Source organism: Xyrauchen texanus, chromosome 11 (assembly GCF_025860055.1).
Source record: "Xyrauchen texanus isolate HMW12.3.18 chromosome 11, RBS_HiC_50CHRs, whole genome shotgun sequence".
Lineage (NCBI taxonomy): Eukaryota > Metazoa > Chordata > Actinopteri > Cypriniformes > Catostomidae > Xyrauchen > Xyrauchen texanus.
In genome coordinates, this window is record NC_068286.1 from 1,330,678 (window position 1) to 1,358,145 (window position 27,468).

Below are 27,468 nucleotides of genomic sequence, written 5' to 3' on the forward strand. Positions count from 1 at the left end.
AAGCCCCCTGGAGGCACCCAACCTCACCATTGCAGCCCCTCTGCAGGTGCCTGTCCTTGTCGCTGCTGCTTCCTTGGAGGAAATTTAATCCACAGTAGTTCTGAGATGCAGTGGAGGAGGAGAAAGCGAAGGAAGGCTCCTGTTGCAGCACCTTGCCAGGGGCGTCCACCTATCCCTGTCTTGAGATTCTGGTTTCTACACTAGTGGTCCTGGAGATGAGGGCATCCAGCTACGGAGGCCCTTTTGTTCCCACTATTCTCTGTCCTGGTCACAGTGGTTATTCCAGACCTTTCCCCTGTGACCACCGCTGACCCAGCCCCTTCTCCTGCTGCCGCCACATACCCATCCTTCTCTCCTGTGGCCACTACCAACCCCTCTACCTCCACTGACATGAGGATCAACCTTTCACCTCAGTGGCACTTGCTAACTCATCCTCTCTTGTGGCTGCTCTCGTCCTGTCCCTAGCTGCCACCACTGACTGATCCCTCTTTCCAGTGCTTTGTCTAATCGTTTCTTTAATGGTCATTTTGCCAGGCTCTGCTCCCGTCTGCCCTGTCAATGTTGGCTCTTCAGGGGTCTCCAGTTCTGATGCCTCCCCTTGTGGATATGTGGAGACATCTCCGGAGTAAGGATGAGGTTCAATACCCTCCTGATCTACCCCATTCCCCTGGTCTGTTCCTTATGCACCTCCTTGGGCCACATTTGGCCTGCCCCCCTGGACTGTCTTATATGGATGCCAAGAGTCAATCCTTTGAGGGGGAACACTGTCAGGATACTGTACTGGTTTTTGTGTTTTATGGTTCTGTGTTTTGCAGTTCAGTTTTTATTTCAACACATGGTTGCTCTCCTTGCCCCTGTGCTTGTTTGCTTCCTAACCTTGTTAGTTCACCTTCGTTAATGTTCCCCATTTCCTCTGTATATATAGTGCATTCCAGATATCTTAGAGCTCTGAATTTTCCCACTTTGTACTTTGAAATAATGACTAGAACTCCACCCAAAGTTGGACATCAGTCTTGTGAAGTCGTGGAAGATCAATCAACTATGACTTTAGAGAACAGCATCATTTGACATAATTTCAAGATGGTGGTGACCAGTGAGCATAAACCGGAGCTGGGTGGTAAAACATAAACAGATTTTTTATTATTTTCACACCATGAAATTTATCAATATGCAATATACAGTAAGTATTCAAGAGGATGATTTGAAGAATTGTTTGTCAATCAATGGCTGTTTTAAACAATTTTGCTCTTAAAACAGTTACTAGATAGCCAGCTAGCATCTGGATGGCTGTGTATTCTTTTTTTCTTATGAAGTTTTATTCTTTGCCACAGTCCCATTTGGCTTGCTCACGGTGGGCTTGAAGACAAAGAAATAATGCATGACTTTCTATACAGGTGTTCATTGGACATTTTTAGACATGAATATGATTTGATTGTTAAGATGTTTTTAAGCAATGTGAAAATTGTAATAATAATATTAAGACAAAAAAAATATTTTTTTGGAGTGAAGATTTCAGTTGCCTAATTCAATGTTGCTAATGGGTCATGCCTAGAAATTAGTGCCATGACTACTGAACAAAGGAGCTTATTGAGACACATCCAGTGTCTTAAAACTAATGCACTCAATGTAAAATATCTCATTTAAAGTCATCACTGTTGTTGCTTGTATTGTCTATTAACACATTTTATCCAGTTGTTTTTATCAGGGCAGATAAACATAAACTACCTTACCTTACTTACAATTTGGACAGCAGACCCCTTCCATGGTAGTTCTTCAACTCAAAGACTTGAAGTCTCAAAAATGAAAGTGCAGGGAGACATTTGCAAAATCAAAACCTCAGTTTTATTGGTTACTATACTTAAGCCATCAAAAGTCAAATTAAAAAGTATTACAATTTCAGCTAAGCAAGATTAGCATTGGGGGAACAGCTTAAAAGGATGCCGATTCCAATGTTATCTTAATTAATTAGTCCTGCCAAATGCATAAATGTAAAAGTAAATGTTATATACTCATCAGTCTCTGGATTTTTCTAAGTCTAGGGATTTCCCACATGAAATCACTTGCAGCTTCCAGGGAGCCTTTAAAACCATCTTTCACAGATCTCTTGTTTTGGCATCTCAAGCATTTGTCTGTAAAACAACTTAATGCATACCTCATTCATTAATTTATATAACAAAGTTATGTCTATCACATTTTTATAACACTTGTTTTGTTTAGGTTAAACTTTTCTATCCTAATACATGTATATGATCTTCTATTCTAAAAACAAATACATAATAAAACAGTTTAAACAAGTTCAGTGTGGTTTTGAAACATTTCTCTCTTATCTATTTGAGATTACACACAAACAGCTGCATGTTCAAGCCAGACGCTTATTACACATACAGAAGTTCTTTCTATTTCAAGGTTACATGGTTACAATTTCAACATTGTTCTCAAAATGTATATACATCGACGCCATCTACTGGGCATTCAATGGTACTATATCACAAGTTTTTTTTAACAAGGTACACTTATAGTAGTTTACACTGAAGTAGAAATCACTGGCTCACTTTACAAACAGCTAAACAGATTCAAGTCCTATATTCTGCTACGACATTGATGTCTGTCTACAAGAAGGAACCTACACATTTATTCTCATCAGAAAATGCAGTGCCTATAAAAACTATTCACCCCTCTTGGTTGTTTTTATATTTTATTGTTCTTTTTAAATACCGAATCATTGTGAAATTAATTTGCCTTTGTTGACACTGATCAACAGAAAAAGACTCTCATATCAAAGTCAAAACACATTTCAACTAATTAGGTTGTATAATATTTACCCCTTCATGTCAGTATTAAGTAGATACACCTTTGGCAGCAACTACAGCCTTGAGCCTATGTGGATAGGTCGCTATCGACAATTTTTCCCCATTCTCCTTTGCAATACTGCTCAAGGTCTGTCCAACTACAGATTCTCAAATTGTTTGAGGTCTGGACTCTGATCCGGCCACTCCAGGACATTAACATTTATGTTATTCTTGTGTAGCTTTGGCTGTATGCTTGGGATAGTTGTCTTTCTGGAAAACAAATCTTCTCCCAAGTCTCAGTTCTCTTACAGATGGCATCAGGTTTTCCTCCAGGATTTCCCAGTATTTTGCCGCATTAATTTTACCCTCTACCTTTCCAAGCCTTCCAAGGCCTGATGTAGAGAAGTATCCCCACAGTGTGATGCTACCACCAGGGGCGCTTTAAGGTACCTCTGGGCCCAGGGGCTCGCAGGTCCACGGAAGCACCCTTCAAGTCATTGAGCAGAGGTGGGGGTGGGAGTGGCACACTGTCTCAGTGTCAACAATTGCATCTCCCACTGAAAGCGTTTAGATGCGCTCTTCCAGCAAACATCGATGGGGTAAAATGGGCTGGCGGATGTGTAAGCCTGTGCGTTAATGTGCCCCTGGCTACCAGCACACATGCTAACCAGTTGGCTGCACAGTGATGATTTTCATGAGTTGCATTAAGGGGGTGAATACATATGCAATCAATGATTTTGTGTTTAATATTTGTTATAAGTTTTGACTAATTGGGTAAAAATGTTTTTTTGACTTTGTTATGAAAGAGTCTTTTCCTGTTGATTAGTGTCAATGAAGTTCAATATGATTCAGTTTTTATTATATATATATATATATATATATATATATATGCATACAGATCAACCACAAAATTAAAACCAACTGCCTAATATTGTGTAGGCCCCTTTTGTGCCACCAAAACATCGCTAACCTGCAGATCAGAATAGCATTTGGAGATGCTATTCTTCTCACCACAATTGTACAAAGTAGTAATCTGAGTTACCGTAGACTTTGTCAGTTTGAACCAGTCTAGCCATTCAATTTCAATTGCTTTACTGGCATGACTGTATGTTGCAATGTTGCCAAAGCACAAGTTATAATCAAATCAAACCATAGAAACTGATTTAAACTGTGAATATTTAGAACACAGTAATTAACAAACAAATGCATTGTATGCAACAATTTTAAATCACATGTAACTGATACACAGTAATATACAGTATATGTAATTTAATAATATATGAAAAAGTTTGGTTTAGTGGCTCAGAGTTCTTTCTCTCGGGTTATGGCGGAGTGTGGCATATTTAGCAGCTTTAGTGGCCATGTGTTCTTTCTCTCCTAATATGATTTGTAAAATTTCAGGCAGCTCACATATTTTAGGTATAGATTCACTGCATTTTGTGAAGTGTTACTAATGAATTGATATTAATTAATCATAATGAGGTTATGTTCACTAAGCCTGTATTTGGTCAGGATGTGCCTCTGTTTCACATCTCTGATGGTGGACAGATAAACTGGCAATTCATATTTTCTTTTTAGACCTCTATAGCATTCTCTGTTGAACTCTCTCAAAAACAAAAAACATCCAGTGAGTGGCAGTTCTGCGGATGGAAACACTTGTTGAAAAGAGAGGTCAACATAGAATGTCAGGTTGAACTAGTCTGGCCAAAGTCTACGATAACGCAGATAAACGCTCTGTACAAATGCTATTCTGAGATGCGGGTTGGCGCTTTTTTGGCGGCATGAGGGGGTCCTACACAATATTAGGCAGGTCGTTTTAATGTTGTGGCTGATCGGTGTATATATAAAAACATCTAAGGGAGGTGAATACTTTTTATAGGCATTGTACATGCTAAAGAACAAACTGTCCTGGGATCATTGTAGCATCTTTTCATGCTTCTATCTGTATAAAAGGCAGTTTTTCCTTTGTTCAGATAAAGCAGCGGTAAGGTTTCTCTCCTGTATGCACTCTCTGATGGTCTCTCAGGCCATCTGATCGGGCAAACGTTTTGTCACATTGAGTGCATTTGTAAGGTCTATCTGCAGTATGTGTCCTCTGGTGCTTTGATAAGAGACCATATTTACTGAAACTCTTCTCACAAACTCTACAGTGATAAGGCTTTACTCCGTGTGCATGCTCACATGAACTCTGAATTGACGTCGATGAGAAAATCTCTCCTCGCAGATAGAGCAGCTGTAAGGTTTCTCTCCTGTGTGCACTCTCTGATGGTCTCTCAGGCCATCTGATCGAGCAAATGTTTTGTCACAAATAGAGCATTTGTAAGGTTTTTCTCCAGTATGTGTCCTCTGGTGCTTTGATAAGTGGGAAGACTGGCTGAAAGTCTTCCCACAATCGCTACAGTGATAAGGCTTTTCTCCTGTGTGTACTCTCAGATGCATTTTAAGTTGATTTGCAATAGAAAAGCTCATTCCACAGTAAGAACAGAGGAAAGGTTTCTCTCCAGAGTGTGTTCTCTCATGTAGTATCAGTTGAGAGTTTTTACAGAATTGTTTATCACAGTATGAGCATTGATGGGGTTTCTCCTCGGAGTGTATTTTCTGATGTGACTTTAAATAATCCAGCTGTGAAAAGCTTTTACCACATTCACTGCATGGATACAGTCTCTCTTTGGTGTGCACACGGATGTGTCGCGTCAGATGGTGTCCATGTATGAATCTCTTCTCACAGTGAGGACACTTGAACGGTTTCTCTCCCGTGTGTATTCTCTTATGAGCAACAAGATTTTTTTTTGTTCTGAAACACTTGTCACACTCACTGCATTGAAAAGACTTTTCAGCACTGCGTGTCTTCAGGAAAGCTTTTTTATTAGAAGACAAAGAGACATATTGCTCACAGGGGAACTCCTGCTTTACTCTGTGCACTTCTGAATGAAGGTTCCTCTCTGCTGATGTAAACAAGCTTTTCTCATGTCTCGCTTTTGACGTAGAAGCCATTTCTCCATTAGAAGATGAACCACTGTTTGCATCTAAAAGAAAAAGTTATGAAAATCTTTCTGACTCACACAAATAGCAAGCAAAGAATGAAAACAATAAGCTGCAGCCACATCTCCAGCATTTGAAATATTTATACACATTTTCTCTCATGTCCCATTTCTCCATCTGGTTAAAACAAAAAACAACCTCCCAGCAAACATAGCATTAACTCAATTTATTTGAACTCAAAATGCTACTGTCCATTTTAATTAACAGAAATAGAGAAAATTATGAATTTATTTATGCATTTGTGTAGCTTGGCAAGGCAGCTTTCAAAGCCATTCTTGTACAGTTGGAGTCAGAAGTTTACATACACTTAAGCTGAACTCATTGAAACTCATTTTCCACAGATTTCATATTAGCACACTATAGATTTGGCAAGTCGTTTAGGACATCTACTTTGTGCATGACACAAGTAATTTTCCAACAATTGTTTACGGACAGATTGTTTCATTTTTAATTGACTAAATCACAAATCCAGTGGGTCAGAAGTTTACATACACTAAGTTAACTGTGCCTTTAAGCAGCTTGGAAAATTCCAGAAATTATGTCAAGCCCTTTGGCAACTAGCCAATTACCGTCTGATAGGTCTACTGAATAGGAGGTGTACCTGTAGATGTATTTTAAGGCCGATCTTCAAATTACCACTCAGGAAGAAGACGCATTCGGTCTCCTAGAGATGAATGAAGTTTGGTGCGAAAAGTGCAAATCAATCCCAGACCCTAACCCTAACCCGCCAGCAAAGGACCTTGTGAAGATGCTGGAGGAAACAGGTAGATAAGTATCTAGATCCACAGCAAAACGAGTCCTATATGGACATCACCTGAAAGGTGCTCAGCAAGGAAGAAGCCACTGCTCCAAAACCACCATTAAAGAGCCAGACTAAAGTTTGCAAGTGCACATGGGGACAAAGATCTTACTTCTTGGAGAAATGTCCTCTGGTCTGATGAAAGAAACATTTTTGGCCATAATGACCATCATTATGTCTGGAGGAAAAAGGATGAGGCTTGCAAGCTGAAGAACACCATCCCATCTGTGAAGCATGGGGGTGCAGCAACATGTTGTGGAGGTGTTTGCTGCAGGAGGGACTGGTGCACTCCACAAAATAGATGGCATCATGAGGAAGGAAAATTATGTGGATATATTGAAGCAACATCTCAAGACATCAGCCATGAAGTTGAAGCTCGGTCACAAATGGGTCTTCCAAATGGACAATGACCCCAAGCATTCCTCCAAAGTTGTGGCAAAATGGCTTAAGGACATCAAAATCAAGGTATTGGAGTGGCCATCACAAAGCCCTGACCTCAATCCAATAGATAATTGGTGGGCAGAACTGAAAAAGCGTGTGCGAGCAAGGAGGCCAACAAACCTGACTCAGTTACACCAGTTCTGTCTGGAGGAACGGGACAAAATTCCAGCAACTTATTGTGAGAAGCTTGTGGAAGGCTACCCAAAACAGTTGGTCCAAGTTAAACAATTTAAAGGTAATGCTACCAAATACTAACAAAGTGTATGTAAACTTCTGACCCGCTGGGAATGTGATGAAAGAAATAAAAGATGAAATAAATAATTCTCTCTACTACTATTCTGACATTTCACATTCTTAAAATAAAGTAGTGATCCTAACTGACCTAAGACAGGGAATGTTTTCTACCATTAAATGTCAGGAATCGTGAAAAACTGAGTTTAAATATATTTGGCTAAGGTGTATGTAAACTTCTGACATTGCATGTAAATTCTACATAATGATGAAGATATCATAACAACTAATGATTAAACAGTTTGCAAAGGCAACCACCAACATTGGTTATATTTAGAGTTGGGGTTTTCAAAAGAGCATTAAATAAAGAAACATACCTGAAGGAAGAAAATCATCATCATCGTCATCAGATTTAATAAAATCCTCCTCATCATTATGTTGTTCTCCAGCATCAGAGACAGAAGCCAGAGACTCTGTGGAGGTTTGATCACTCTGATTACTGTCACACACACTCTCCTGAGTGTCAGAATAACAGAGTAAAGTGAGGCTGAGCTCTGAGTCCTGTGTGTCTCTGGATCTCTGATCTCTGACGCTCCACACTGAATCCTGACATTCTGTGGAGGTCCCATCAGTCACACACACTGAAGATTGACAGGAAACCTTCTCCAGCTCCTGACAAACACAACACAATCACTGTACTGACTCATCTGGACTCTTGATATATTTAACAGCTGTACAAACCTCTCCGTTCAGTGGATCTCCTCTTTCCCTCAGCTTTGCCTCCAGTAACGCCACCTCTTTCTTCAGCTGAGAGATTTCTGTCATCAAATCATCAATATCCAGCATGGACAGATCAGTTCCTACTGATTTACAGCACATCAAATCCACCTGCAAACTCATCTTCAGCATCTCAACACAAAAACTCAATAAGACTCCTGAAACAGGATATTTAAAGCTCTTGTCAAAACAAAGAGAAAACGTTTGGTTTGCTGTCATGAAAGAGAGGAAATCATCAAGAATAGAAACAGAGAAGTGACAGAAATGTATTAAAGACGCAGCAGCTGAACATCTAAACAAACTGTGAGTTCTTCTTTCTTTCTTTAGTGAGTTTACCGGCGGACTAAAGAGCTTCAGAGCGACTCCTGCTGGACTGGAGTTCCGGTTAATTCAAGACAGACTTTAAAGACAGTCTTTACAGTTCTAACAAAGAAGAAGAAAAAAGAAAACTTGACTCATAACCCCATAAAGAACAAGCTTATGTGATGAATATAATAAGAGCAAAGCTGAAAGAAGATGCCGATGCCTCAGAAGCGAATAGAGATTGTTCCCAGAACATTCCAGTGCACGTTTTTAAGGAATGTTTTCTTTATGGAAATATAACATTTGTTTTAGATTGTAACAATCAATTTCTAGAATGTTTCTGCAACCATATGCTGCAATCTCAATAAACAGACAAGCCACTGATAGATTATTTATTTACCATAATGACTTAAAACTATTATATAATTATTAAATTCAGCCACATGTAGGAAAACTAATATATCATATCTGCAGCCCTGCTGTATGCCAACACTGAAAACTGAGCTTTGATTTTGCATTTTCGAAACCCCTTCTACTCAGCACAACGGACGTTAAAATGCAAATAACATTGAAGTAAATTATTCAAAATAACCAATGACTTCAACACAGTCGAGTTTTTAAAATCAGAAATGTAATGACATACATAAAAACTTGAATGAACTTTAAATTAACCTTAACTAGGATAACATTAAATACATTTCTTACCTAGTGTCCAGTTCAGTTAAGACATCTTTGTTTCTCTTCAGTTGTAGTCAGTAAACAAAACGCTTATCAGCACTGCATAAAGTTATTTTTGAATATGTAAGATACAGCTTTATCAAATCAATAACACCTCATATCTAGAAATAATTATTTATTGAGGACATCGATACTCAAATGTCTGTCAGTGAATCGGTCCACCAGAATAACAGTTAATTTTTAAATTGGCAGAGCGCGCGAATTTCTGTGGAATAAAAAGCGTGCGGACCAATGGATATCAGACGCAGCAAGTAGGAAGATTTTGTTGTAGCCTATCCTTTTCACCCTATGTGGCTTCATGAATTTGATCATCTCCGTCATCTTTATATAGTTATATATATATATATATATATATATATATATATTTTTAATTCAGATGAATGATTTACAAGTTTAACACATATTACCATCAAACATTACCTTACACACACACACACATACATTTATAAATATATTTATATATATTTATATATATATACATACATATATACATACATATATATATATACATACATACATACATATATATACATACATATATATATACATACATATATATATATACATATATATACATATATACATACATACATACATATACATACATACATACATATATATACATACATACATATATATACATAGATACATATATATACATATATACATATATATACATAGATACATATATATACATACATACATACATATACATACATACATACATATATATACATACATACATATATATACATAGATACATATATATACATATATACATACATATATTTCTAAATGTATGTATGAGCATCATGCTATCTGTTGCAGGGCTCCCTGTTCTTCCATTCTGCAAAAGGAATGTTTGGGATCCCAACTCCTTACTGTTGGATGAAACCACAAGTGCCTGTGCTTAGGTTATACCTGGATGGGACAAGTGACCTGGGGCCAGACTTTAGGCTTACCACACAAACCCTGACCTACTTCATTACCAACCTCCGTGAAGATCGCGACAACGGATGGGGTCAAGATCTCAAAATTCTGGTCTTTACATGATGGCTGGCTAGTGCAACTTCTTACCGGGTTGTTTGCAATGTATTTGAAATATTCCGTTCGACAGTGCACATGGTTGATCACAGAATCACAAAAAAGATCCTCCAGATCAAACAGAGTAATCCTCTTCCAATCTCTGCAGGAGCTTGAGGAAATCAGTGCTGACTTAGCAAACCTGGCTGGTAGTCCTGTCTTTGGTGCAGTTGTTTGGTGCTGGTATCTGATGATTATACAGTGCATCAGTAAAGTATTCACAGTGCTTTTTGTTACATTACAGCCTTATTCCAAAATGTATTAAATTCTTTATTTTGGCTGTGAATACTTATGTACATGTGATTTTTTTTAGCTTTTTTATTTTAATAACTTTGCAAAGATTTCAAACAAACTTCTTTCACATTGTCATTATGGGGGTATTGTTTGTAGAATTTTGAGGGAAATAATGAATTTAATCAATTTTGGAATAAGGCTGTAACATAACAAAATGTGGAAAAAGTGAAGTGCTGTGAATACTGTTCGGATGCACTGTAAACCAAGTCACAGTACCCAACAGAGGGATACCACATTTTAGGAGATGGCGGTTACCCCTGCCTTAGCCACATAATCTCTCTTATTACACCAAACGGAGAGCCACTCCAGAATGCAAGTTAACATCATTTCAATTCCCACCATGCAAAAGCTCGATCCATAATTGTGAGATCGTTTGGCAGTTTGAAAACACGATGGCAATCCATCTTTTTCAAGGCCATTGAAGTTAAGCCAGTCTTTGCTCCAGAGGTCATAACTTGTGCTGTAATGCAAAACATCTGCTTCACAATTGGTGACATCACAGAGAGGTCAAGAAGGCCAACTGAACAACGATGTCCATGATGACCAGCACATAACAGACCCGCAGAGTAGTGAACATACGAGAGACCACTTAGCTGCAGCCATCACCGCTCCAGATTTTGATGATTTTCCTCCAGCCCTACAACATCAATATCGGTTTATATAAATGACTATTTACTAATCTAACATACAGTTATTATATAGTTAAACTATGAATAAGGATGTAGGATGTTCATATACATTATCTTGTGAAAAAAAGAGACTAATCAAATCAAACTTTTTATTCAAAATAAAAAATATTTTTTAAGAATCGAGAAAACATCCAGCACTGAGTCCCTTCTCTGTCTCTTTGCTGGCCTTGCATCTCCACTCCCTCTCATGTCCGCCTGCTCTGGCTGCTCTGGCTCCTCTGGTACACAATCAGGGGAACTCACAGCAGCAACAACTGAGTTTTCCTCTGATGAGGCAGTTAGGATGGGAGGCTGGATGGATGGCCTCCCACCTATTGCCTCATCCATGAGGTTGTACCACTTCCATGTTCCTGCAGTGAATTCCCCTGATTCAGTCCCAAATCCTGTGGGTGGCTTCCTTAGTCCTAAAATGATTTAGAAGAATATGATATATCTTACACAGATACATTACTTTTTCATATAAAAAGGCTCTGACAGCATAAAGTCATTCATGACGGTTTTAAAGGAATAGTTCACCCAATAATTATAATTTGCTCTTCATTTACTCACCCTTAAGTGGTCTCAAACTTGTATGAGTTACTTTCTTCCACAGGGACTAGAACATAATATTTTAGAGATATGATCTGTTTATCTCCATACAATGCAAGGCATAAAGGTGGAACAAGTTTGTGTAAGACTTTATAATAACGTTTTGATTAGAACAGACAAAACAACAAATGTAAGTGCTTTTTCACTATAAATCTTGACATAAGCAGTCTCCTAGCCCTAAACTTCAACCTCAGGTCTCCAAGATTTCCAGTTTGATTACACTTCCTGGCACCATCTAGCATTCTGGCATGCATCAAGCACTATGATGTGTAATTGAGCTTGAAATCATGATTGGCTAGGAGACTGCTGATGCCAAGATAGTAAAAAATTAGTTACAGTTTGGTTTGTTCTCACACAAAACTGATTGGATCGCTTCAGAAGACAGTTTTAACCACTGAAGTCATACCTTAATGCTGTGTTTGTCCTTTTTGGAACTTAAAGTTTTAATCATCATTCAACTGAATTGTGTGAACAAACATATCTCCATTAAAATATCTTTGCTTGAATTCTGTGCAAATCATAGGAGTTTGAGATAAGACATAAGAGTGAGGAAATGATGAGAGAATTTCAAAAGATTTTCATTGTTGAGTGAAATATTCCTGTAATTCAATGCATGATAGTGAGAATACTACTATAATAAAACACTAAGCAGAGCAAAATAACTTGTCTTAAGACAAATGTTTTAGGACTTGTGAACTTTTGAGTTTTTCTTTTGTAATAGTTGAGTATGAGCCTCTCAATTGTCCTGAGTGGCAAAGTTGGATCAGCCACTGTGGTTGAGAGATCAAATGAGAAGTGCTATGCATCACAAAAGGCCAGTCATTGACCCTGAAGGAGCGCACATCTTATTAAGAACAAAGGGCTTCTAAACTTTTTAACAGGATCATTTGTAAATGTAGTTATGATCTGGATTTGTGAAATGTATGTACGTATCTGTAACATCAAATAGCTAAAAAAAAAGAGCTACTTTTATGCATCATTAAAAACATCTTTCAGATGCTGCAAATGATGTAAATTTACAATCAGAATTGTATAATTAAGATGAATTAAACTTACCTTGTAAGTTTTCAAGTTTTCCCACTTTTTGTCAGCTTTGGCAGGGGTTACCACACCAAGCAAACCCATCTCTTTCATTACAGTTCTGTAGTGAATACACCGATCAGCCACAAGATTAAAACCACCTGCCTAATATGGTGTAGGTCCCCCTCGTGCCACCACAACAGGGCCAACCTGCATCTCTATTCTTCTCAGAACAATTGTACAGAGTGGTTATCGGAGTTACTGTAGACTATGTCAGTTCAAACAAGTCTGGCCATTCTCTGTTGACCGCTCTCATCAACAAGACATTTCCATCAGCAGAACTGCCACCCACTGGATGTTTTTTGTTTTTGGCACCATTCTGAGTAAATTCTGGAGACTGTTGTGTGTGAAAATCCAAGAAGATCAGCAGTTAAAGAAATACTTAAACCAGCCCATCAGGAGAGTTTTCGACCTACTAGTTAAGTCTTGCCTTAAGAACAGAGCAATTTCCAAACACCTGAATGTACTACGCTCATCTGTACAAACAATAGTACACAAGTATAAACATCATGGGACCACGCAGTCATCATACCGCTCAGGAAGGAGACGCATTCTGTCTTCAAGAGATGAATGTAGTTTGGTGCAATAAGTGCAAATCAATCCCAGAACAACAGCAAAGGACCTTGTGAAGATGCAGGAGGAAACAGGTAGACGAGTATCTATATCCACAGTAAAACGAGTCCTATATCAGCACAACCTAAAGGCTGATCAGCAAGAAGGAAGCAACTGCTCCAAAACCACCACAAAAAAAAAGCCAGACAACAGTTTGCAAATGCACATGGTGACAAAGATCGTACTTTTTGGTCATAATGACCATCATTATATTAGGAGAAAAAAGGGCGAGGCTTAAAAGCCGAAGAACAGCATCCCAACCATGAAGCATGGGGGTGGCAGCATCATGTTGTGGGGGTGTTTTGCTGCAGGAGGGACTGGTGCACTCCACAAAATAGATAACATCATGAGGAAGGAAAATTATGTGGATATATTGAAGCAACATCTCAAGACATCGATATACTGTTCAGCCAGGAAGTTGAAGCTCGGTCACAAATGGGTCTTCCAAATGGACAGTGACCCCAAGCATACCTCCAAAGTTTTTGGCTTAAGGACATCAAATTCAAGGTATTGGAGTGGCCATCACAAAGCTTTGACCTCAAAAATTTGTGGGCAGAACTGAAAAAGTTCTGCGTGAGCAAGGAAGCCTAAATGGGCCAAAATTTCCAGTAACTTATTGCGAGAAGCTTGTGTAAGGCTACCCAAAACGTTTGACCCAAGTAAAACAATTTAAAGGTAATGCTACTGCGGTAGTGGAGGCGTGGTTGAGTGTTAGTTTGTGAATGGAGAGCTGGATCGGGAGATTACATTTGTTTTTACATTTGGGTAAGCCAGATGCCAGTGAGGGAGAGAGAGCTTCACACAACCAAATACAGTGCTGTTCAAATGAGCATTGTGTTTGAGTGTTTGCCACTTAAAAGCATAGTTGAGTTTTGTAAAACAAATAATATGGGAACTTGCTGCCCTATGTGGGGGCTGCCGTTGCGACCCCGCAATCACCCCACCCCATGTTCTGCTCATCAAGATGGGCCCACGAGATGATCCGGAAGCCTTCCTTGAGCTCTCGGAGCAGACGGCGAGGGCCTGTGGATGGCTGAGCACCCAGCAGTCAACCTAATACCACTGCTGGGCTGTGCAATGCAATGACGGGTCTGTGTTCGAGCTGGTGGTACTGAAGCGGTTTATCGCTCAATTTCCAAGAGAAATGGTGGAGTGAGTCCAGTGCCACCACCCGACGTCACTTCAAAAGGCCATCCAGTTGGCAGAGGAACACATGGCAACGTATTCGGGAGCCAGCGAGCCCAAAGATCCTTCTCTCTCTCTCTCTCTCCCCCTCCCCCCCGTTTCTCCTTCTTACCTCCTCCTCCTCCCATTCCATTTCTCCTGGGGGGAGATCCCCATCCCAGACCGGCACACCAGTTTCAGGGGCTGCACCATCCACAGGTTTCCTCTCACCCTCTCTGCTCTCACTCACAGATTGGTTAATCCACTTCCGTGGGCATGAAGACTGTTCCGGTTTGCTGGAGTTGTGGGGAGCCTGAACATTTCCAGGACCAATGCCCAGTGATGGTGGTAGGGACATTAGTCCAGTTGTCTGATGCTCCACAGGCCTCCCCAACCGAGCAGGCATGTACCGCATACCTGTGAGTATTAAGGGGTGTACATACTAGGCCTTGGTGGATTCAGGTTGCAACCAAAACTTCATCCATCAAAGCCTGGTTTAAGACGAGGCTTTAGATGCTAGTCACAGGGTGAAGGTGAGGTGTGGGTATGGGGATATCCATGGTTAGTCAGTAGTGACGCTGACTATTCAATTAGTGTCTTAGATATTGTGTGGGAAAATTAGGAGGAGACTTCAAACAGTAAAAATAAAATTCAATACATTCTTGACCTGAGAGCAAAACCCCACACATTAAGGCAGCCATCACAGCTACAGGATAAAGAATGTCAGTCCTGGCTGTATAACAAGGGAACTCTGCTGCAAGACTTTGCACAGTGAGATAAAGGCTTTGTATTGCCTTTATAAGGTAATACAAGCAAAGTGGCAAGGGCCCTTTGAGGTCACACGGTGAGTCGGGAAGTCGATTATGAGGTTAAATGGCCTTCTCCACACCATTTGGCTTATAGCAATTTGTGCCAATTCAGTTCAGTTTGTTTGGGGCCCCGGCTGCGTTTCAGTGCCTTATGGACCGAGTCCACGGACTGCACTCCGTGTATGCAGCATCTGAGGGCAGTTCTGTGGCAAACTCACAGCAAACCACAAGAAGTGCGCAATTGGAAGGGTGGATGTACTCTGGGGTTCCACTTGGGTCACGGGCAGGCGCGTCCCCAAATTAATAAAACTGCAGCGATTACAACCTGTTCGAGATCCAAGACCAAAAGGAAAGTGAGACAATTCCTAGCTGGCTGGCTATTATAGAAGGGTTGTACCAAATTATTCGGACATCACCAGCCTGCTGACAGAGCTCACTAAAATGGGAGACCCAGACACGGTTCAGTGGTCGGAGCCGTGCCAACAGGCTTTTATGCAGGTGAAAGCTGTGCTTTCTGGCAGGCCATTGTTACATTCTCCGGCTTTTGTTCTCCCTTTTGTTTTACAGGCTGGCATGTTGAAAAAGGGGTTGGGAGCTCTATTGTCCCTGGTGGTCGATGGGGAGGAGCACCCGGTGCTGTACATCAGCTTGTAGCTTTTGGCGAGGGAGGCGAGGTACAGCACCGTGGAGAAGGAATGTCTGGCCATCAAGTGAGCGGTCCTCACCCTTCAGTACTACCTCCTGAGATGGGCTTTCACCCTGTTTAGACCAAGCCGCCTCCAGTGGCTCCATTGCATGAAGGATACCAACGTGTGTATCACCCATTGGTATCTGGCTCTCCGGTCGTTTAAGTTTGAGGCGGTCCACAGGCCGGGGTCACAGATGGCTGTTGCAGGCTTCCTCTCCAGAAATTGCCGGATGGCTCCCTGGCCCGAGTTGGGTGGTGGGGGTGTGGCTGAGCACTGGTTTGTGAGTGGAGCGCAAGATCATGAGATGAGAACAGTAAGGATCATCACTGGTCAATCATTGTCTCTAACAACTGTTTGTCATTGCAGTGAGAGATGGAGACGGTTTTAAGGGCAAACCAGATGCCAGTGAAGGAGAGAGAGCTTCACACACCGTGAGACAGTGCAGTTCGAATTACCATTGTGTTTGCCACTGAAATTTGTCGTATTTACCACTGGAAAGCGTAGTTGAGTTTTATAAAATAAATAATACCTTTGAGTTGGACTCGCCGTCTCCTGCTTCCTGCTTTCCAAGAGAGCTAAGTAAAAGAACTTTTACAGCTACCAAATACTAACAAAGTGTATGTAAACTTCTGACCCACTGGGAATGTGATGAAAGAAATAAAAGCTGAAAATAAATAATTCTCTCTAATATTATTGTGACATTTCACAAATAGTGATCCTAACTGACATAAGACAGGGAATGTTGTCTACGATTAAATGTTAGGAATTGTGAAAAACTGAGTTTAAATGTACTTGTTTAAGGTGTATGTAAATTTCTGACTTCAACTGTAGCTGGATGAACTTTGTCACTCATATCAAGTAGTGTATTCTTTTACCAGGGGTGCCCAATATTTTTTAAAATGTAACAACTTTTATGAATTTCTTTACAATGTACCATTTCAAAAAAGCGCTAAACAGCAACGAGACTTATTTATTTATATTTTCCCAATGGTTTAGCAGTTTACACACTAAAAGAATGTGTCTTTGGATACCAGTAACTAATTGCATCCACATAATAACTACAGAAGAATAATACATTTACTCTTTTGTCGTACAGAAGAAGTTAGATGAGCATTCTTAAAAATAGTGCTGCTACAATTAATCAATAATGATCAACAATACAGGAAATAAAGTGGGGCTTTTAAACTCCAAACAATTGTTATTGCAGCGCTACAAGAACAATATCCATTTGATCCATAATAGAAAGATTCAAGATATTGAAAATCAAAGATGATTTGAAATTCTAAAGATTGTCCGTCTCATCCCCTTGTAATATAATTGACATGATCAATTGCATAACTCTACAACTCCATGAAAATATTACTGGGACATGAAAGGTTACTATGACACTGATCCCTACTGTCAATGAGAGCACAATGTGAATGTACAGCTTCTTTTTAACAATGAGCCGTGAAAAGTTACGATGATTCCAGGGCGGTTTGATCTTTAGCATGTTTCTTCTGATGAGCATTAAAACATCCTAAATAAGCGAAACTTTCCCCGCAGATGGAGCAGCTGTAAGGTTTCTCTCCTGTATGCACTCTCTGATGGGTTTTCAGGACATCCGGTCGAGCAAACGTTTTGTCACACTGAGTACATTTGTAAGGTCTTTCACCAGAATGTGTTGTCTGGTGTTTTGCTAAGTTTTGTTTTGTACTGAAATTCATCCCACAATCACTACAGTGATAAGGCTTTTCTCCCGTGTGTACTCTCTGATGAATGCTCAACTGACCCTGAGCATAAAAGCTCTTTCCACAGTGAGAGCAGAGGTAAGGTTTCTCTCCAGAATGCATTCTCTCATGGATTATCTGCTGGGACTTCTGACGGAAACGTTTATCACACAGTGAACATTGATAGTGTTTCTCCTCAGAGTGTATTTTCTGATGTGACTTTAAATCATAGATCCGTACAAAGGTTTTCCCACATTTACTGCACTGATACGGCCTCTCGTTGGTGTGCGAACGGACATGTATCTTCAGATAGTTTCCGTATGCGAATCTCTTCTCACAGTGAGGACACTTGAACGGTTTCTCTCCTGTGTGTGTTCTCTCATGAATAACAAGGTTTCCTTTAGTTCTGAAACACTTGTCACACTCACTGCATTGAAAAGGTTTTTCATCACTGTGTGTCGTCAGGTGAACTTTAAGAAGAGAAGGAACAAAGAAAATCTTCCCGCACTGATCACACTGGAACCCTTTCCCTCTGTGCACTTCTGAATGACGTTTGATCTCTTCTGAGGTAGAAAAGCTGCTTCCACATCTCCTGCATTTGTAGATTTTCTGTTCTGTGTGTTTTCTTTCATGTCTTGCTAAATGTCCCTTTGAGCTGAATGTCTTCTGACAGGTGATGCAGGAAAGACTTTGTGCTGACAGACACTCTTTTGATGTAGAAGTTGTTTCTCCATCTGAACATGAACCACTGTTTGCACCTACATGGAACATGAGAGTAAGTTATAGCCAGATACAGTAATTATCATACAAAATAATGAATGTAGCTGAAAATAGGGGTGTGGTCAGAGAGGAATACAATATTCTTGAGTCGAGGGGATAATATATGAAAAACTGAACAAGAATGAACCTGGAGCTTTTGAACACACTGAGCAGCAACAAAACTCTTAAAATCTTTGGAAACCATTTTTTTTATGTTGCACTTCATACAACATATCAAACCAAGCAACAGCAAACAAATTACACTAGAAGTAACCTGTTATTGGATTTTGCAGATACTGATAACTAAGCTGAAGGAAAACTGCAACAAACTGCTTTTAGCCATGACACATAGAAGTGTGTCTTTAACAAGGTCAAAGACAAGCAAAAACACTGTTTTATCTACCCTGAGGTCCACCATCAGTTAAGTATTTTTGCACCAAAACAGTCATCATTTAATAATATATGATCTTTTTCCACCCTGTCTCTGGCCCTCTGTCTGCAAGCTTAGTTAAAATCTGGCCCTTTAAGACTTCGATGTAAATGCCCACTGTTCTGATTGGCTAACTTCGTGCAGGCCCTCAAATACAGCCAAAATGAACAAACTCTACATTACAATTTATAAAACTACATTTCAGGGTTAACACACAACGTATAGCCAACACATTTAATCTGAATGTTTCAAAATGTTCACTTAAGCAGAACAACTGATCTTAGTGCTGTCTTCGACACGACAGATCACGACATTCTCTTGAATAGGCTGGAGAATTATGTTGGCATTAGTGGACTTGCATTAGCATGGTTTAGGTCCAATTTAGCAGACTGTTACCACTTTGTATGTGTAAACGAGGAATTGTCAAACAAAACAAAAGTTAAGTATGGCACGCCACAAGGATCAGTTTTAGGGCCTCTACTTTTCTCCTTGTATACGCTTCACCTGGGAGATATTATCAGTAAAATTATGTGACAACAGAACCATCAAGGAAAAGTGGAAGTGGTTCGACCAAATGGACACTATCTAAACCGGTGAGCATCCATGATGGAAGATGGTACATTTTGTTATGTTAACTCTATATTCTGCTTGAAAGCTTCACTTTATTTAGTTGACCAGCTACTGGAAAGCTTCTAAAACACCCAGACCAATTTAACTGTTACAAATGTTTAAAATCAGCATGCAACAACTGCTTTATGCAGCACAATGAGCTAGTAGCTAACAGTTAGTGGTTGTGTTATAGTTATTGTTGGGTTTAAGATGATGTCACGGCAGTAGAGGTGGCGTAACTATGACGATCAGCCTATAATCCCACCCATGTTGAGGCGGCACTAAACTACAGTGGAAACGCAAGCTCAGAAAAGTAAAGTGAGTCGAGTTGAGGCGAGTGGAACCGTAACGTGCAGTGTAAAATTTCATATCTAATCTCTTCAACAGGTTCACTTCAGTCCTCACAGGAGCGACATGTTTGATTACACACAGAACGGCATACGTTTCTCCTAATAGCAGCAGGAGAATGAGACATGTTTTTAAAAGTTGCACTTGTACCCACTTAAATCATGGCGCACATCGCCAGAAATGCATCAAAACAAAGATGTCCATATAGTGCATGCTTACAAAAGAACAATTAAATATTGCACAGATGGGTGCAAAAATGGTCCAGGACTCTTTCAAAACAGCAAGTCCTGGTCCAGGACTCTTTCAAAACAGCAAGGCAATGTGTGCTGAATGAAACATAATGGAGGTCTCCTTTTTAGAATTATAACTTGACAACGCATCTTTTAAAAGTGGTGCAAGATGCATTACAACGGTCAAAGCCGTTCATCTAGTACAGATATAAATGATAAATTATATAGATATAAATGAATAAATACATCATATTAACCTCGCTGTCCTGCCATTTACACATGTGCTTTTAAACCAAGAGTCCTGTGGAGGAGATGTTGGGTTTTCAGTCACACTTTTAGTCATGCAACTTTTGCCCATGTGACATGTGTAGTGTTTTCACAAGAAGGATCAAAGATTTAATCACCGAGTTAAAGATTTGATTATTGGCTGAGAGAACAAGTTTGCTACTAAATCGGCTGTGATGTGTAATATACAGTAGGGAGATATTAGGCCTAATCTGTGAATGAACAATGTGTGTATAACTTAACATCAGACAACCCAAACAAGAACACTGACTAATATATAAAGAACACAAATACATGTATGGTGCAGAAATGAGACACCGGTGTTTCATGAGGATGATATGAATATTCATCTTCATCTGCAGCAGAACAGTTCTGATAATAATATCCTAATAGTCATAGTGATCTTTCTTCTGTTCATATCATGTCCAATTAATGTTTACATTTTTCAACATTGTCTAATTAAATGTATACTTACATTTTGGATATTGAGCAGCTTGTGATTTCCAGACACGTGTATAAATGGGGTTTAACAAAGTTTATTAAGTCTCATTCAATGCTTCATCTCTAAAGGTGAATTAATGAGAGAAAATGTGTTTGTTTTTAAGAGAGCACACGCATATTAAACAGATTACACTGCACAGAGAGATGATGATGATGATGATGAGACATATGCATGGACAGACATGGATTTTCAGTCCTATAGAAAGAAACTGTTGGTTTCTTGTACTCCAAAGTGTGAATTGCTAATTTTCACCAATATGTTTAAATGAAACATTTGGGGGTTTCACGCACTGTGAACACGGAATATGCGGAGTGGTGGTGGTGTAGTGGTCTAAAGCACATAACTGGTAAGCAGAAGGTTGCTGGTTTGATCCCCACAGTCACCACCATTGTGTCCTTGAGTAAGACACTTAACTCCAGGTTGCTCCGGGGGGATTGTCCCTGTAATAAGTGCACTGTCACTTTGGATAAAAGCATCTGCCAAATGCATACATGTAAATGTAAATGTGCGGGGATACTTAACATGTTGCGTAAGACGTGCAATCCCGCTACGAAATTCATTAAGTGGGTTTTTTCCTGCTATTCTCTACACATTGGTAATAGCTGCTTCTAAGACACTTGGAAAAGAGTGAGGACAGTGTTAGGAGAGTGGGATCGGTGTCTGCACCATCTTGTGTGTGCACGTGACTGTGCCTCGGCGCATCCAGTATATTATGCGCATGCGCGTCTTTGCAAGATAAATATACTCGATTCGACATGCAAATGCCATTGTGCTGCATCTCAGTAAGCAAGCAAAGCAATAAAACTATCGCTCCTGTTTATAATCAACAAAACAAAGCTGTCACTGTTGCAAGCGCCCAACGTTGAAGCGATCTAGTTATTCTGCCTCGTAGCACTCCACAAATTTTTGTAAAAATACAGAATCTAATCAATTGTACATGCAGTGCACAGTGAATATGACATTTACTTATAGCACACGTGAAGCACTTTTATTTTGAAGTTGCACTCACGCGCTCGTACAGATCCAGAGCGAGCCGCAATCTCCTGAGTTTAAACGGCCTGGATCGCCTGCTTGGATTGTCACGGACTGACCGTCATGACCTTTGATCATGACCATTGATCCTCAAGTTTTTTTATTCTGGCTGATAGAGGAAGATATTAGAGGACCGCCTAACGGGAAGATAACGAAATTTTTGTGAATGTCATTTTTTAAACGAGATATGCACATATTGGCAGATAGTTTATGATCTAAATTTTATTGATATTTGCCTTTTATCATTAGACAAGACAGTTAAACATTACAGGGAACGGTTGAGGAGAGAGCGGGAGGATGAAACAGACGAGCACTTTAACATTATGAGCTCAAACGCGTCTGTCTGATATGCGGACTATTAAAATGAGACCGTGTTGCACACCGGTCTATTATTGTAGTAACACGATGACACATAACAATAAAACAAACCGTGACTGGTCGTTTACATGTCTCAGTCGCTTCACATGCAAACAGCCGATTCTCAGCACCATCAAGAAACAAATCGGCCAAACAGGAACATTTACAGGAATATATAAAAAATCTGAATATCAGGCTTGATGATGTATCGGTCAACCACTAGTCACAACATGTGAAGAAGTAAAAAACAAAAGATGACACATACCTGAAGGATCAAAATCATCATCTTCATCATGTTGTTCCTCTGCTGTGGTTTCTCCTCTCATCTCCATCAGGTTCCTGCAGTCCAGCAGCTTCACTGAACACATCTTCAATGGTATCTGCAGCATCTGCTGTTCTCCAGCGTTACAGACAGAAGCCAGAGACTCTGTGGAGGTTTGATCACCCTGATTACTGTCACACACACTCTCCTGAGTGTCAGTATAACAGAGTAAAGTGAGGCTGAGCTCTGAGTCCTGCGTGTCTCTGGATCTCTGATCTCTGACGCTCCACACTGAATCCTGACATTCTGTGGAGGTCCCATCAGTCACACACACTGAAGATTGACAGGAAACCTTCTCCAGCTCCTGACAAACACAACACAATCACTGTACTGACTCATCTGGACTCTTGATATATTGAACAGCTGTACAAACCTCTCCGTTCAGTGGATCTCCTCTTTCCCTCAGCTTTGCCTCCAGTAACGCCACCTCTTTCTTCAGCTGAGAGATTTCTGTCATCAAATCATCAATATCCAGCATGGACAGATCAGTTCCTACTGATTTACAGCACATCAAATCCACCTGCAAACTCATCTTCAACATCTCAACACAAAAACTCAATAAGACTCCTGAAACAGGATATTTAAAGCTCTTGTCAAAACAAAGAGAAAACGTTTGGTTTGCTGTCATGAAAGAGAGGAAATCATCAAGAATAGAAACAGAGAAGTGACAGAAATGTATTAAAGACGCAGCAGCTGAACATCTAAACAAACTGTGAGTTCTTCTTTCTTTCTTTAGTGAGTTTACCGGCGGACTAAAGAGCTTCAGAGCGACTCCTGCTGGACTGGAGTCACAACACAAGCAACATTCAGCAGCAGGAGGAAGAAGAAGAGTTTTCTAATAAATCATATAGTTCATCATAACTAACATAAGTATACATTTTGAGTAAGTTTTCTGTATCATTCTTCATCAACATATACATAAATATATCAAATGTATTGGGGTAACTTTAGTCAGCACACTGCAGATTTGTTGGACACAGTCAGCAGATAAAACACAAGAAAAAGAAACTTACCGGTTGACCCACATGTTGGCTCGTACTCGTTGTGTCTCCAGGATAAATTGATGGGCTTCAATATAAGTTTAGTGGCAAAACCCATCTGTTTTTGGGTAACATTTTCAAAACAGTTCTCTGGAAAATGAGTACTGCAAACTTGACTTTTCTCTGGAAGTTTTTCTGGGACACTACGATTTATCCAAATAAACTGCACCCATTTATCTTGGATTTCCAGATCCTTTGGTAATACATGAAGGCTCAACATTTGCCCTTTCGCAACTTTGCATCCGAAAACACAACATGTCTCTGCCATCATCTTTAAAATACAGAAATGTAGCTGCTTCTTCTTCTTTGGATTTATTGGCGGTTGAAAAACCAGCTTATGTGCATTTCCGCCACCTACTGGAATGGAGTGCGAGGCGTCGCTGAAGAAGGACATAAAATGTTTGAAAAAAGAGGGGGAAAAACACCTAACTGAAATCTAATTGTTAAATCTGAATATCATATTATTTCCCAAGGACATGACATTATATTCTTCTAATCAGACCCGTTGTCTTTAGGAAATCAAATACAGCCTTAGTCACTTCTGAATGGTTATGATTTCCTATCTTAACTAATGACTGGTTAAAAGCCGTGTGTCCGATACGGAGTCGTGAACTTACTGTGTCATCCCTTCTTTTGCCACAAACTATCAAATTTCCAACCTCTTTTTTAATTCCATATAGAGTTTTTAACTTTCTCTCCTGGGTCCACATTTCTTGCCACCTCCTTTTAACATTCTCTTTAATCAATCCTTTAATTTCCCGTTTAGCCATTTCATCTGCTAGTTCATTACCTTTTACCCTCATGTGTGCCAGCACCCACAGAAATAATGTTTTATCCCTTGTTGTTGTATTCTAAAAGGTTTTCAAAAAGAATATCCTGTCTAGAATTAGATTTCCCATTCATGAATCTAAGCTAATAAAGTCAGCGAGTCAGAACAGACCACCACATTTAGTGGATGAACCCCTTCCACCCACTGAAGAGCCAACTGTTTTGCTCCTTAGAAACCGATCTTTGTTTGTCATTTATTTTTCCCAACAATTGTAAATCGACTGATGGCATTGGAATAATCCAGGGAGGTAACACTGGCATGGCCACTGTTGGGCTTACTTCAACATTGAAAATGCCCATTCGGTGAGCCTCATTATTTGCGTTCCCTCCGAAACTCACCATCTGTGAATACTCATACTCCCAAAAGTTTCCAGAACTTTCTTTAGAGGATGACTATAACCATGTTGTTTTATTGATATCCAATAACCCATTTTTAATTGTAACCAGCGAATTTCCAAAGGCATTTCTCCCACTTCCACTTGAAGAGCAGCTACTGGTGAAGATCTGAATGCACCACAACAGATGCTTAAAGCCTGGGATTGAGAGATGCAGAAGCTGAACTATATAGAATACTGTCATAATCTATAGTGGATCTTATTAAAGCACTATACATTCTCTTTAGGGAAGGGCGACTTGCCCCCCAATCTGTCCCAGCCAAGCATCGTAATTCCTTTATTCCCTTCTTACATTTGTCTGCTACTTTGGCATTCAAATGTTAACATTGAGTCCATCCATACTCCCAGGAACTTTTTGATGCTTGTCCCAATACCTGATTGTACATCTTTAGTTTAATGTTTGGGATTTTTTCCTTCTTAAAAAACATTCTACCTGCTATTAGTCACTGAAAATCGAAACCCTCAACTGTTGGCCATCTTTCCGACTTCATCTATTGCCTCCTGCACTTCTATCCTACACATATTTGACATTCCTTCCCCTCTTCCATAATGCTCCATTGTCTGCATATAGAGATCTTCCTAACCCAGTCCCAATTTTTGAAAAGATTTCATTGCTCCTAATATTAAACAAAATGGGACTGTACCTTGAGGCATACCATTATCTAATGAGTATACTTTTGAATATGAAGTTCCCATACTTACCTGTATTGTCCGATCCATTAAAAAAAACTCATATCCCAGTTATATAACCTCCCTTTTTATCGCCATTTTCTTAATTTTTATTAGCAGGCCTTTCCATATCATACCATAATCCTTCCCAATATCAAAGAATACCCCTATTAGTACTTCTTAATTCACTATTGCCTTTCTAATATCAGTTTCTAGACATAAAACCGCATCCATTGTACTGCAACCTTTCCTGAAGCCACTTTGATGTGGATAAAGCAAACTCTTATTTTCCAGCATATAAACTACTAAACGATTCATCACCATTCTTTCCATTAATTTGCAAAGATTTTAAGTTAGTGCTATAGGTCTATAATTCATTGGAATAGACTGATCCTTACCTGGCTTTGCTATTGGGACCACAACACCATGTTTTCAGGAAGCGGGAAGCTTTCTTTCTTCCCATATCTTTTCAAAAAGATTACGTTTAATGATGGATCTGATAGAAGTTTAAGCATTTTGTAACAAACTTGGTCCTTCCCTGGAGATGTATTTCTCACCCCCACAAGAACCTGTTTTAGCTCATATAAAGAAAATAATGGAGTGGTGGTGGCGTAGTGGTCTAAAGCGCATAACTGTTAATCAGAAGGTTGCTGGTTTGATCCCCACAGTCACCACCATTGTGTCCTTGAGTAAGACACTTAACTCCAGGTTGCTCCGGGGGGATTGTCCCTGTAATAAGTGCACTGTAGTCGCTTTGGATAAAAGCGTCTGCCAAATGCATAAATGTAAAAAATACATCTATAGTAGATCCATAAAGACCAGTTTTTTTTTCAACACTTCTGGGTTCTCTCTCTCATCTGATACATTACTATTACTATGCACTTTAACAAAGGTTTTAGCTAACACTACTGCTTTCTCTTCACTTATTAAAACAGGAAGACTGCATCTCCTATGATTCTCACCCATTTTACTTATCATACCCCATAAATCACTGATATCCATTTTCTCTCTAATTGTGTCACAATATTCTCTCCAATGCTTTCTTTTGGCAGTTCCTATCACATTCCTAATCTGTGCTCTTTTATACATAATAAAATCTTAAAATTAGAAAGCCTTTCTCAATTTCCTGAGATTTTTTGGGCTCTTATCATCTTACTACAATCTACTATCTATTACTACATCATATTACTTACTTCTGCCTGTGTATATGACACCTGTACCTTGAGAATGTCATTTACTTGTTCCACTGAAATTCCCTCTGCATCCAAATATTTTCATATGCCAGTCTTATTAGTATTCTAATCCTTTCTGACTGACTTCCTGTTTGGGTAGAGCAGTTAACTACTTCTACCATAAAAGCAATGTATGATAGTTTATCAACTACCATTGTCTCATCAATCACTCTACATTGGTTGGTGCATTTCTCTCTCTCTCTCTCCATAATCTAATTCCTTCTGTTCTTTCTGATCTTTTCTCCGAACAAACTTGATTGCTTCCGCATGTCAATCCCTCGGATACCTTTACATGTTAAATTTCCTCAGCCTCTTTCCTGACCTGGCATCCACCGTATCCCACATTGTGGTCCCCTCCGCAATTGCAACACTTCGGACTCACTCCTGTCCCACACGTCCCATATTCATGCTCACCACCACCTTTGCAGACCGCTGCCATATGTCCAAACCTCTTTCATTTAAAGCATCTTACTGGAGGCGATATACAAGAATTGATCTTTAGAGAGATCTTTACAGACTCAACTGATATGTCCTTGGGGACTCCAGTTATCACCCCCTTGCCCATTTATTTTCAACCATATACTGTCCTTACA

The 27,468-nt window shown here is 39.6% G+C and overlaps 2 protein-coding genes across 2 annotated transcripts; both read right to left on the bottom strand.

Moving 5' to 3' along the window:
• Nucleotides 1-1,840: 1,840 nt before the first annotated feature.
• On the bottom strand, nt 1,841-8,388 carry LOC127651558 (zinc finger protein 391-like). The gene is made up of 3 exons (XM_052137452.1): nt 8,044-8,388; nt 7,680-7,974; nt 1,841-5,815 (listed from the first exon to the last, which is right to left on the bottom strand). Exons 1-3 carry the CDS (start codon nt 8,296-8,298, stop codon nt 4,950-4,952), a joined length of 1,416 nt encoding a protein of 471 aa, XP_051993412.1. The 5' UTR covers nt 8,299-8,388; the 3' UTR covers nt 1,841-4,949.
• An 8,729-nt stretch (nt 8,389-17,117) lies between these two features.
• LOC127651557 (zinc finger protein OZF-like) lies at nt 17,118-23,474 on the bottom strand. The gene is made up of 3 exons (XM_052137451.1): nt 23,085-23,474; nt 22,655-23,015; nt 17,118-18,595 (listed from the first exon to the last, which is right to left on the bottom strand). The coding sequence occupies exons 1-3, from the start codon at nt 23,337-23,339 to the stop codon at nt 17,586-17,588; spliced, it is 1,626 nt and encodes a 541-aa protein (XP_051993411.1). The 5' UTR covers nt 23,340-23,474; the 3' UTR covers nt 17,118-17,585.
• Nucleotides 23,475-27,468: the final 3,994 nt, after the last annotated feature.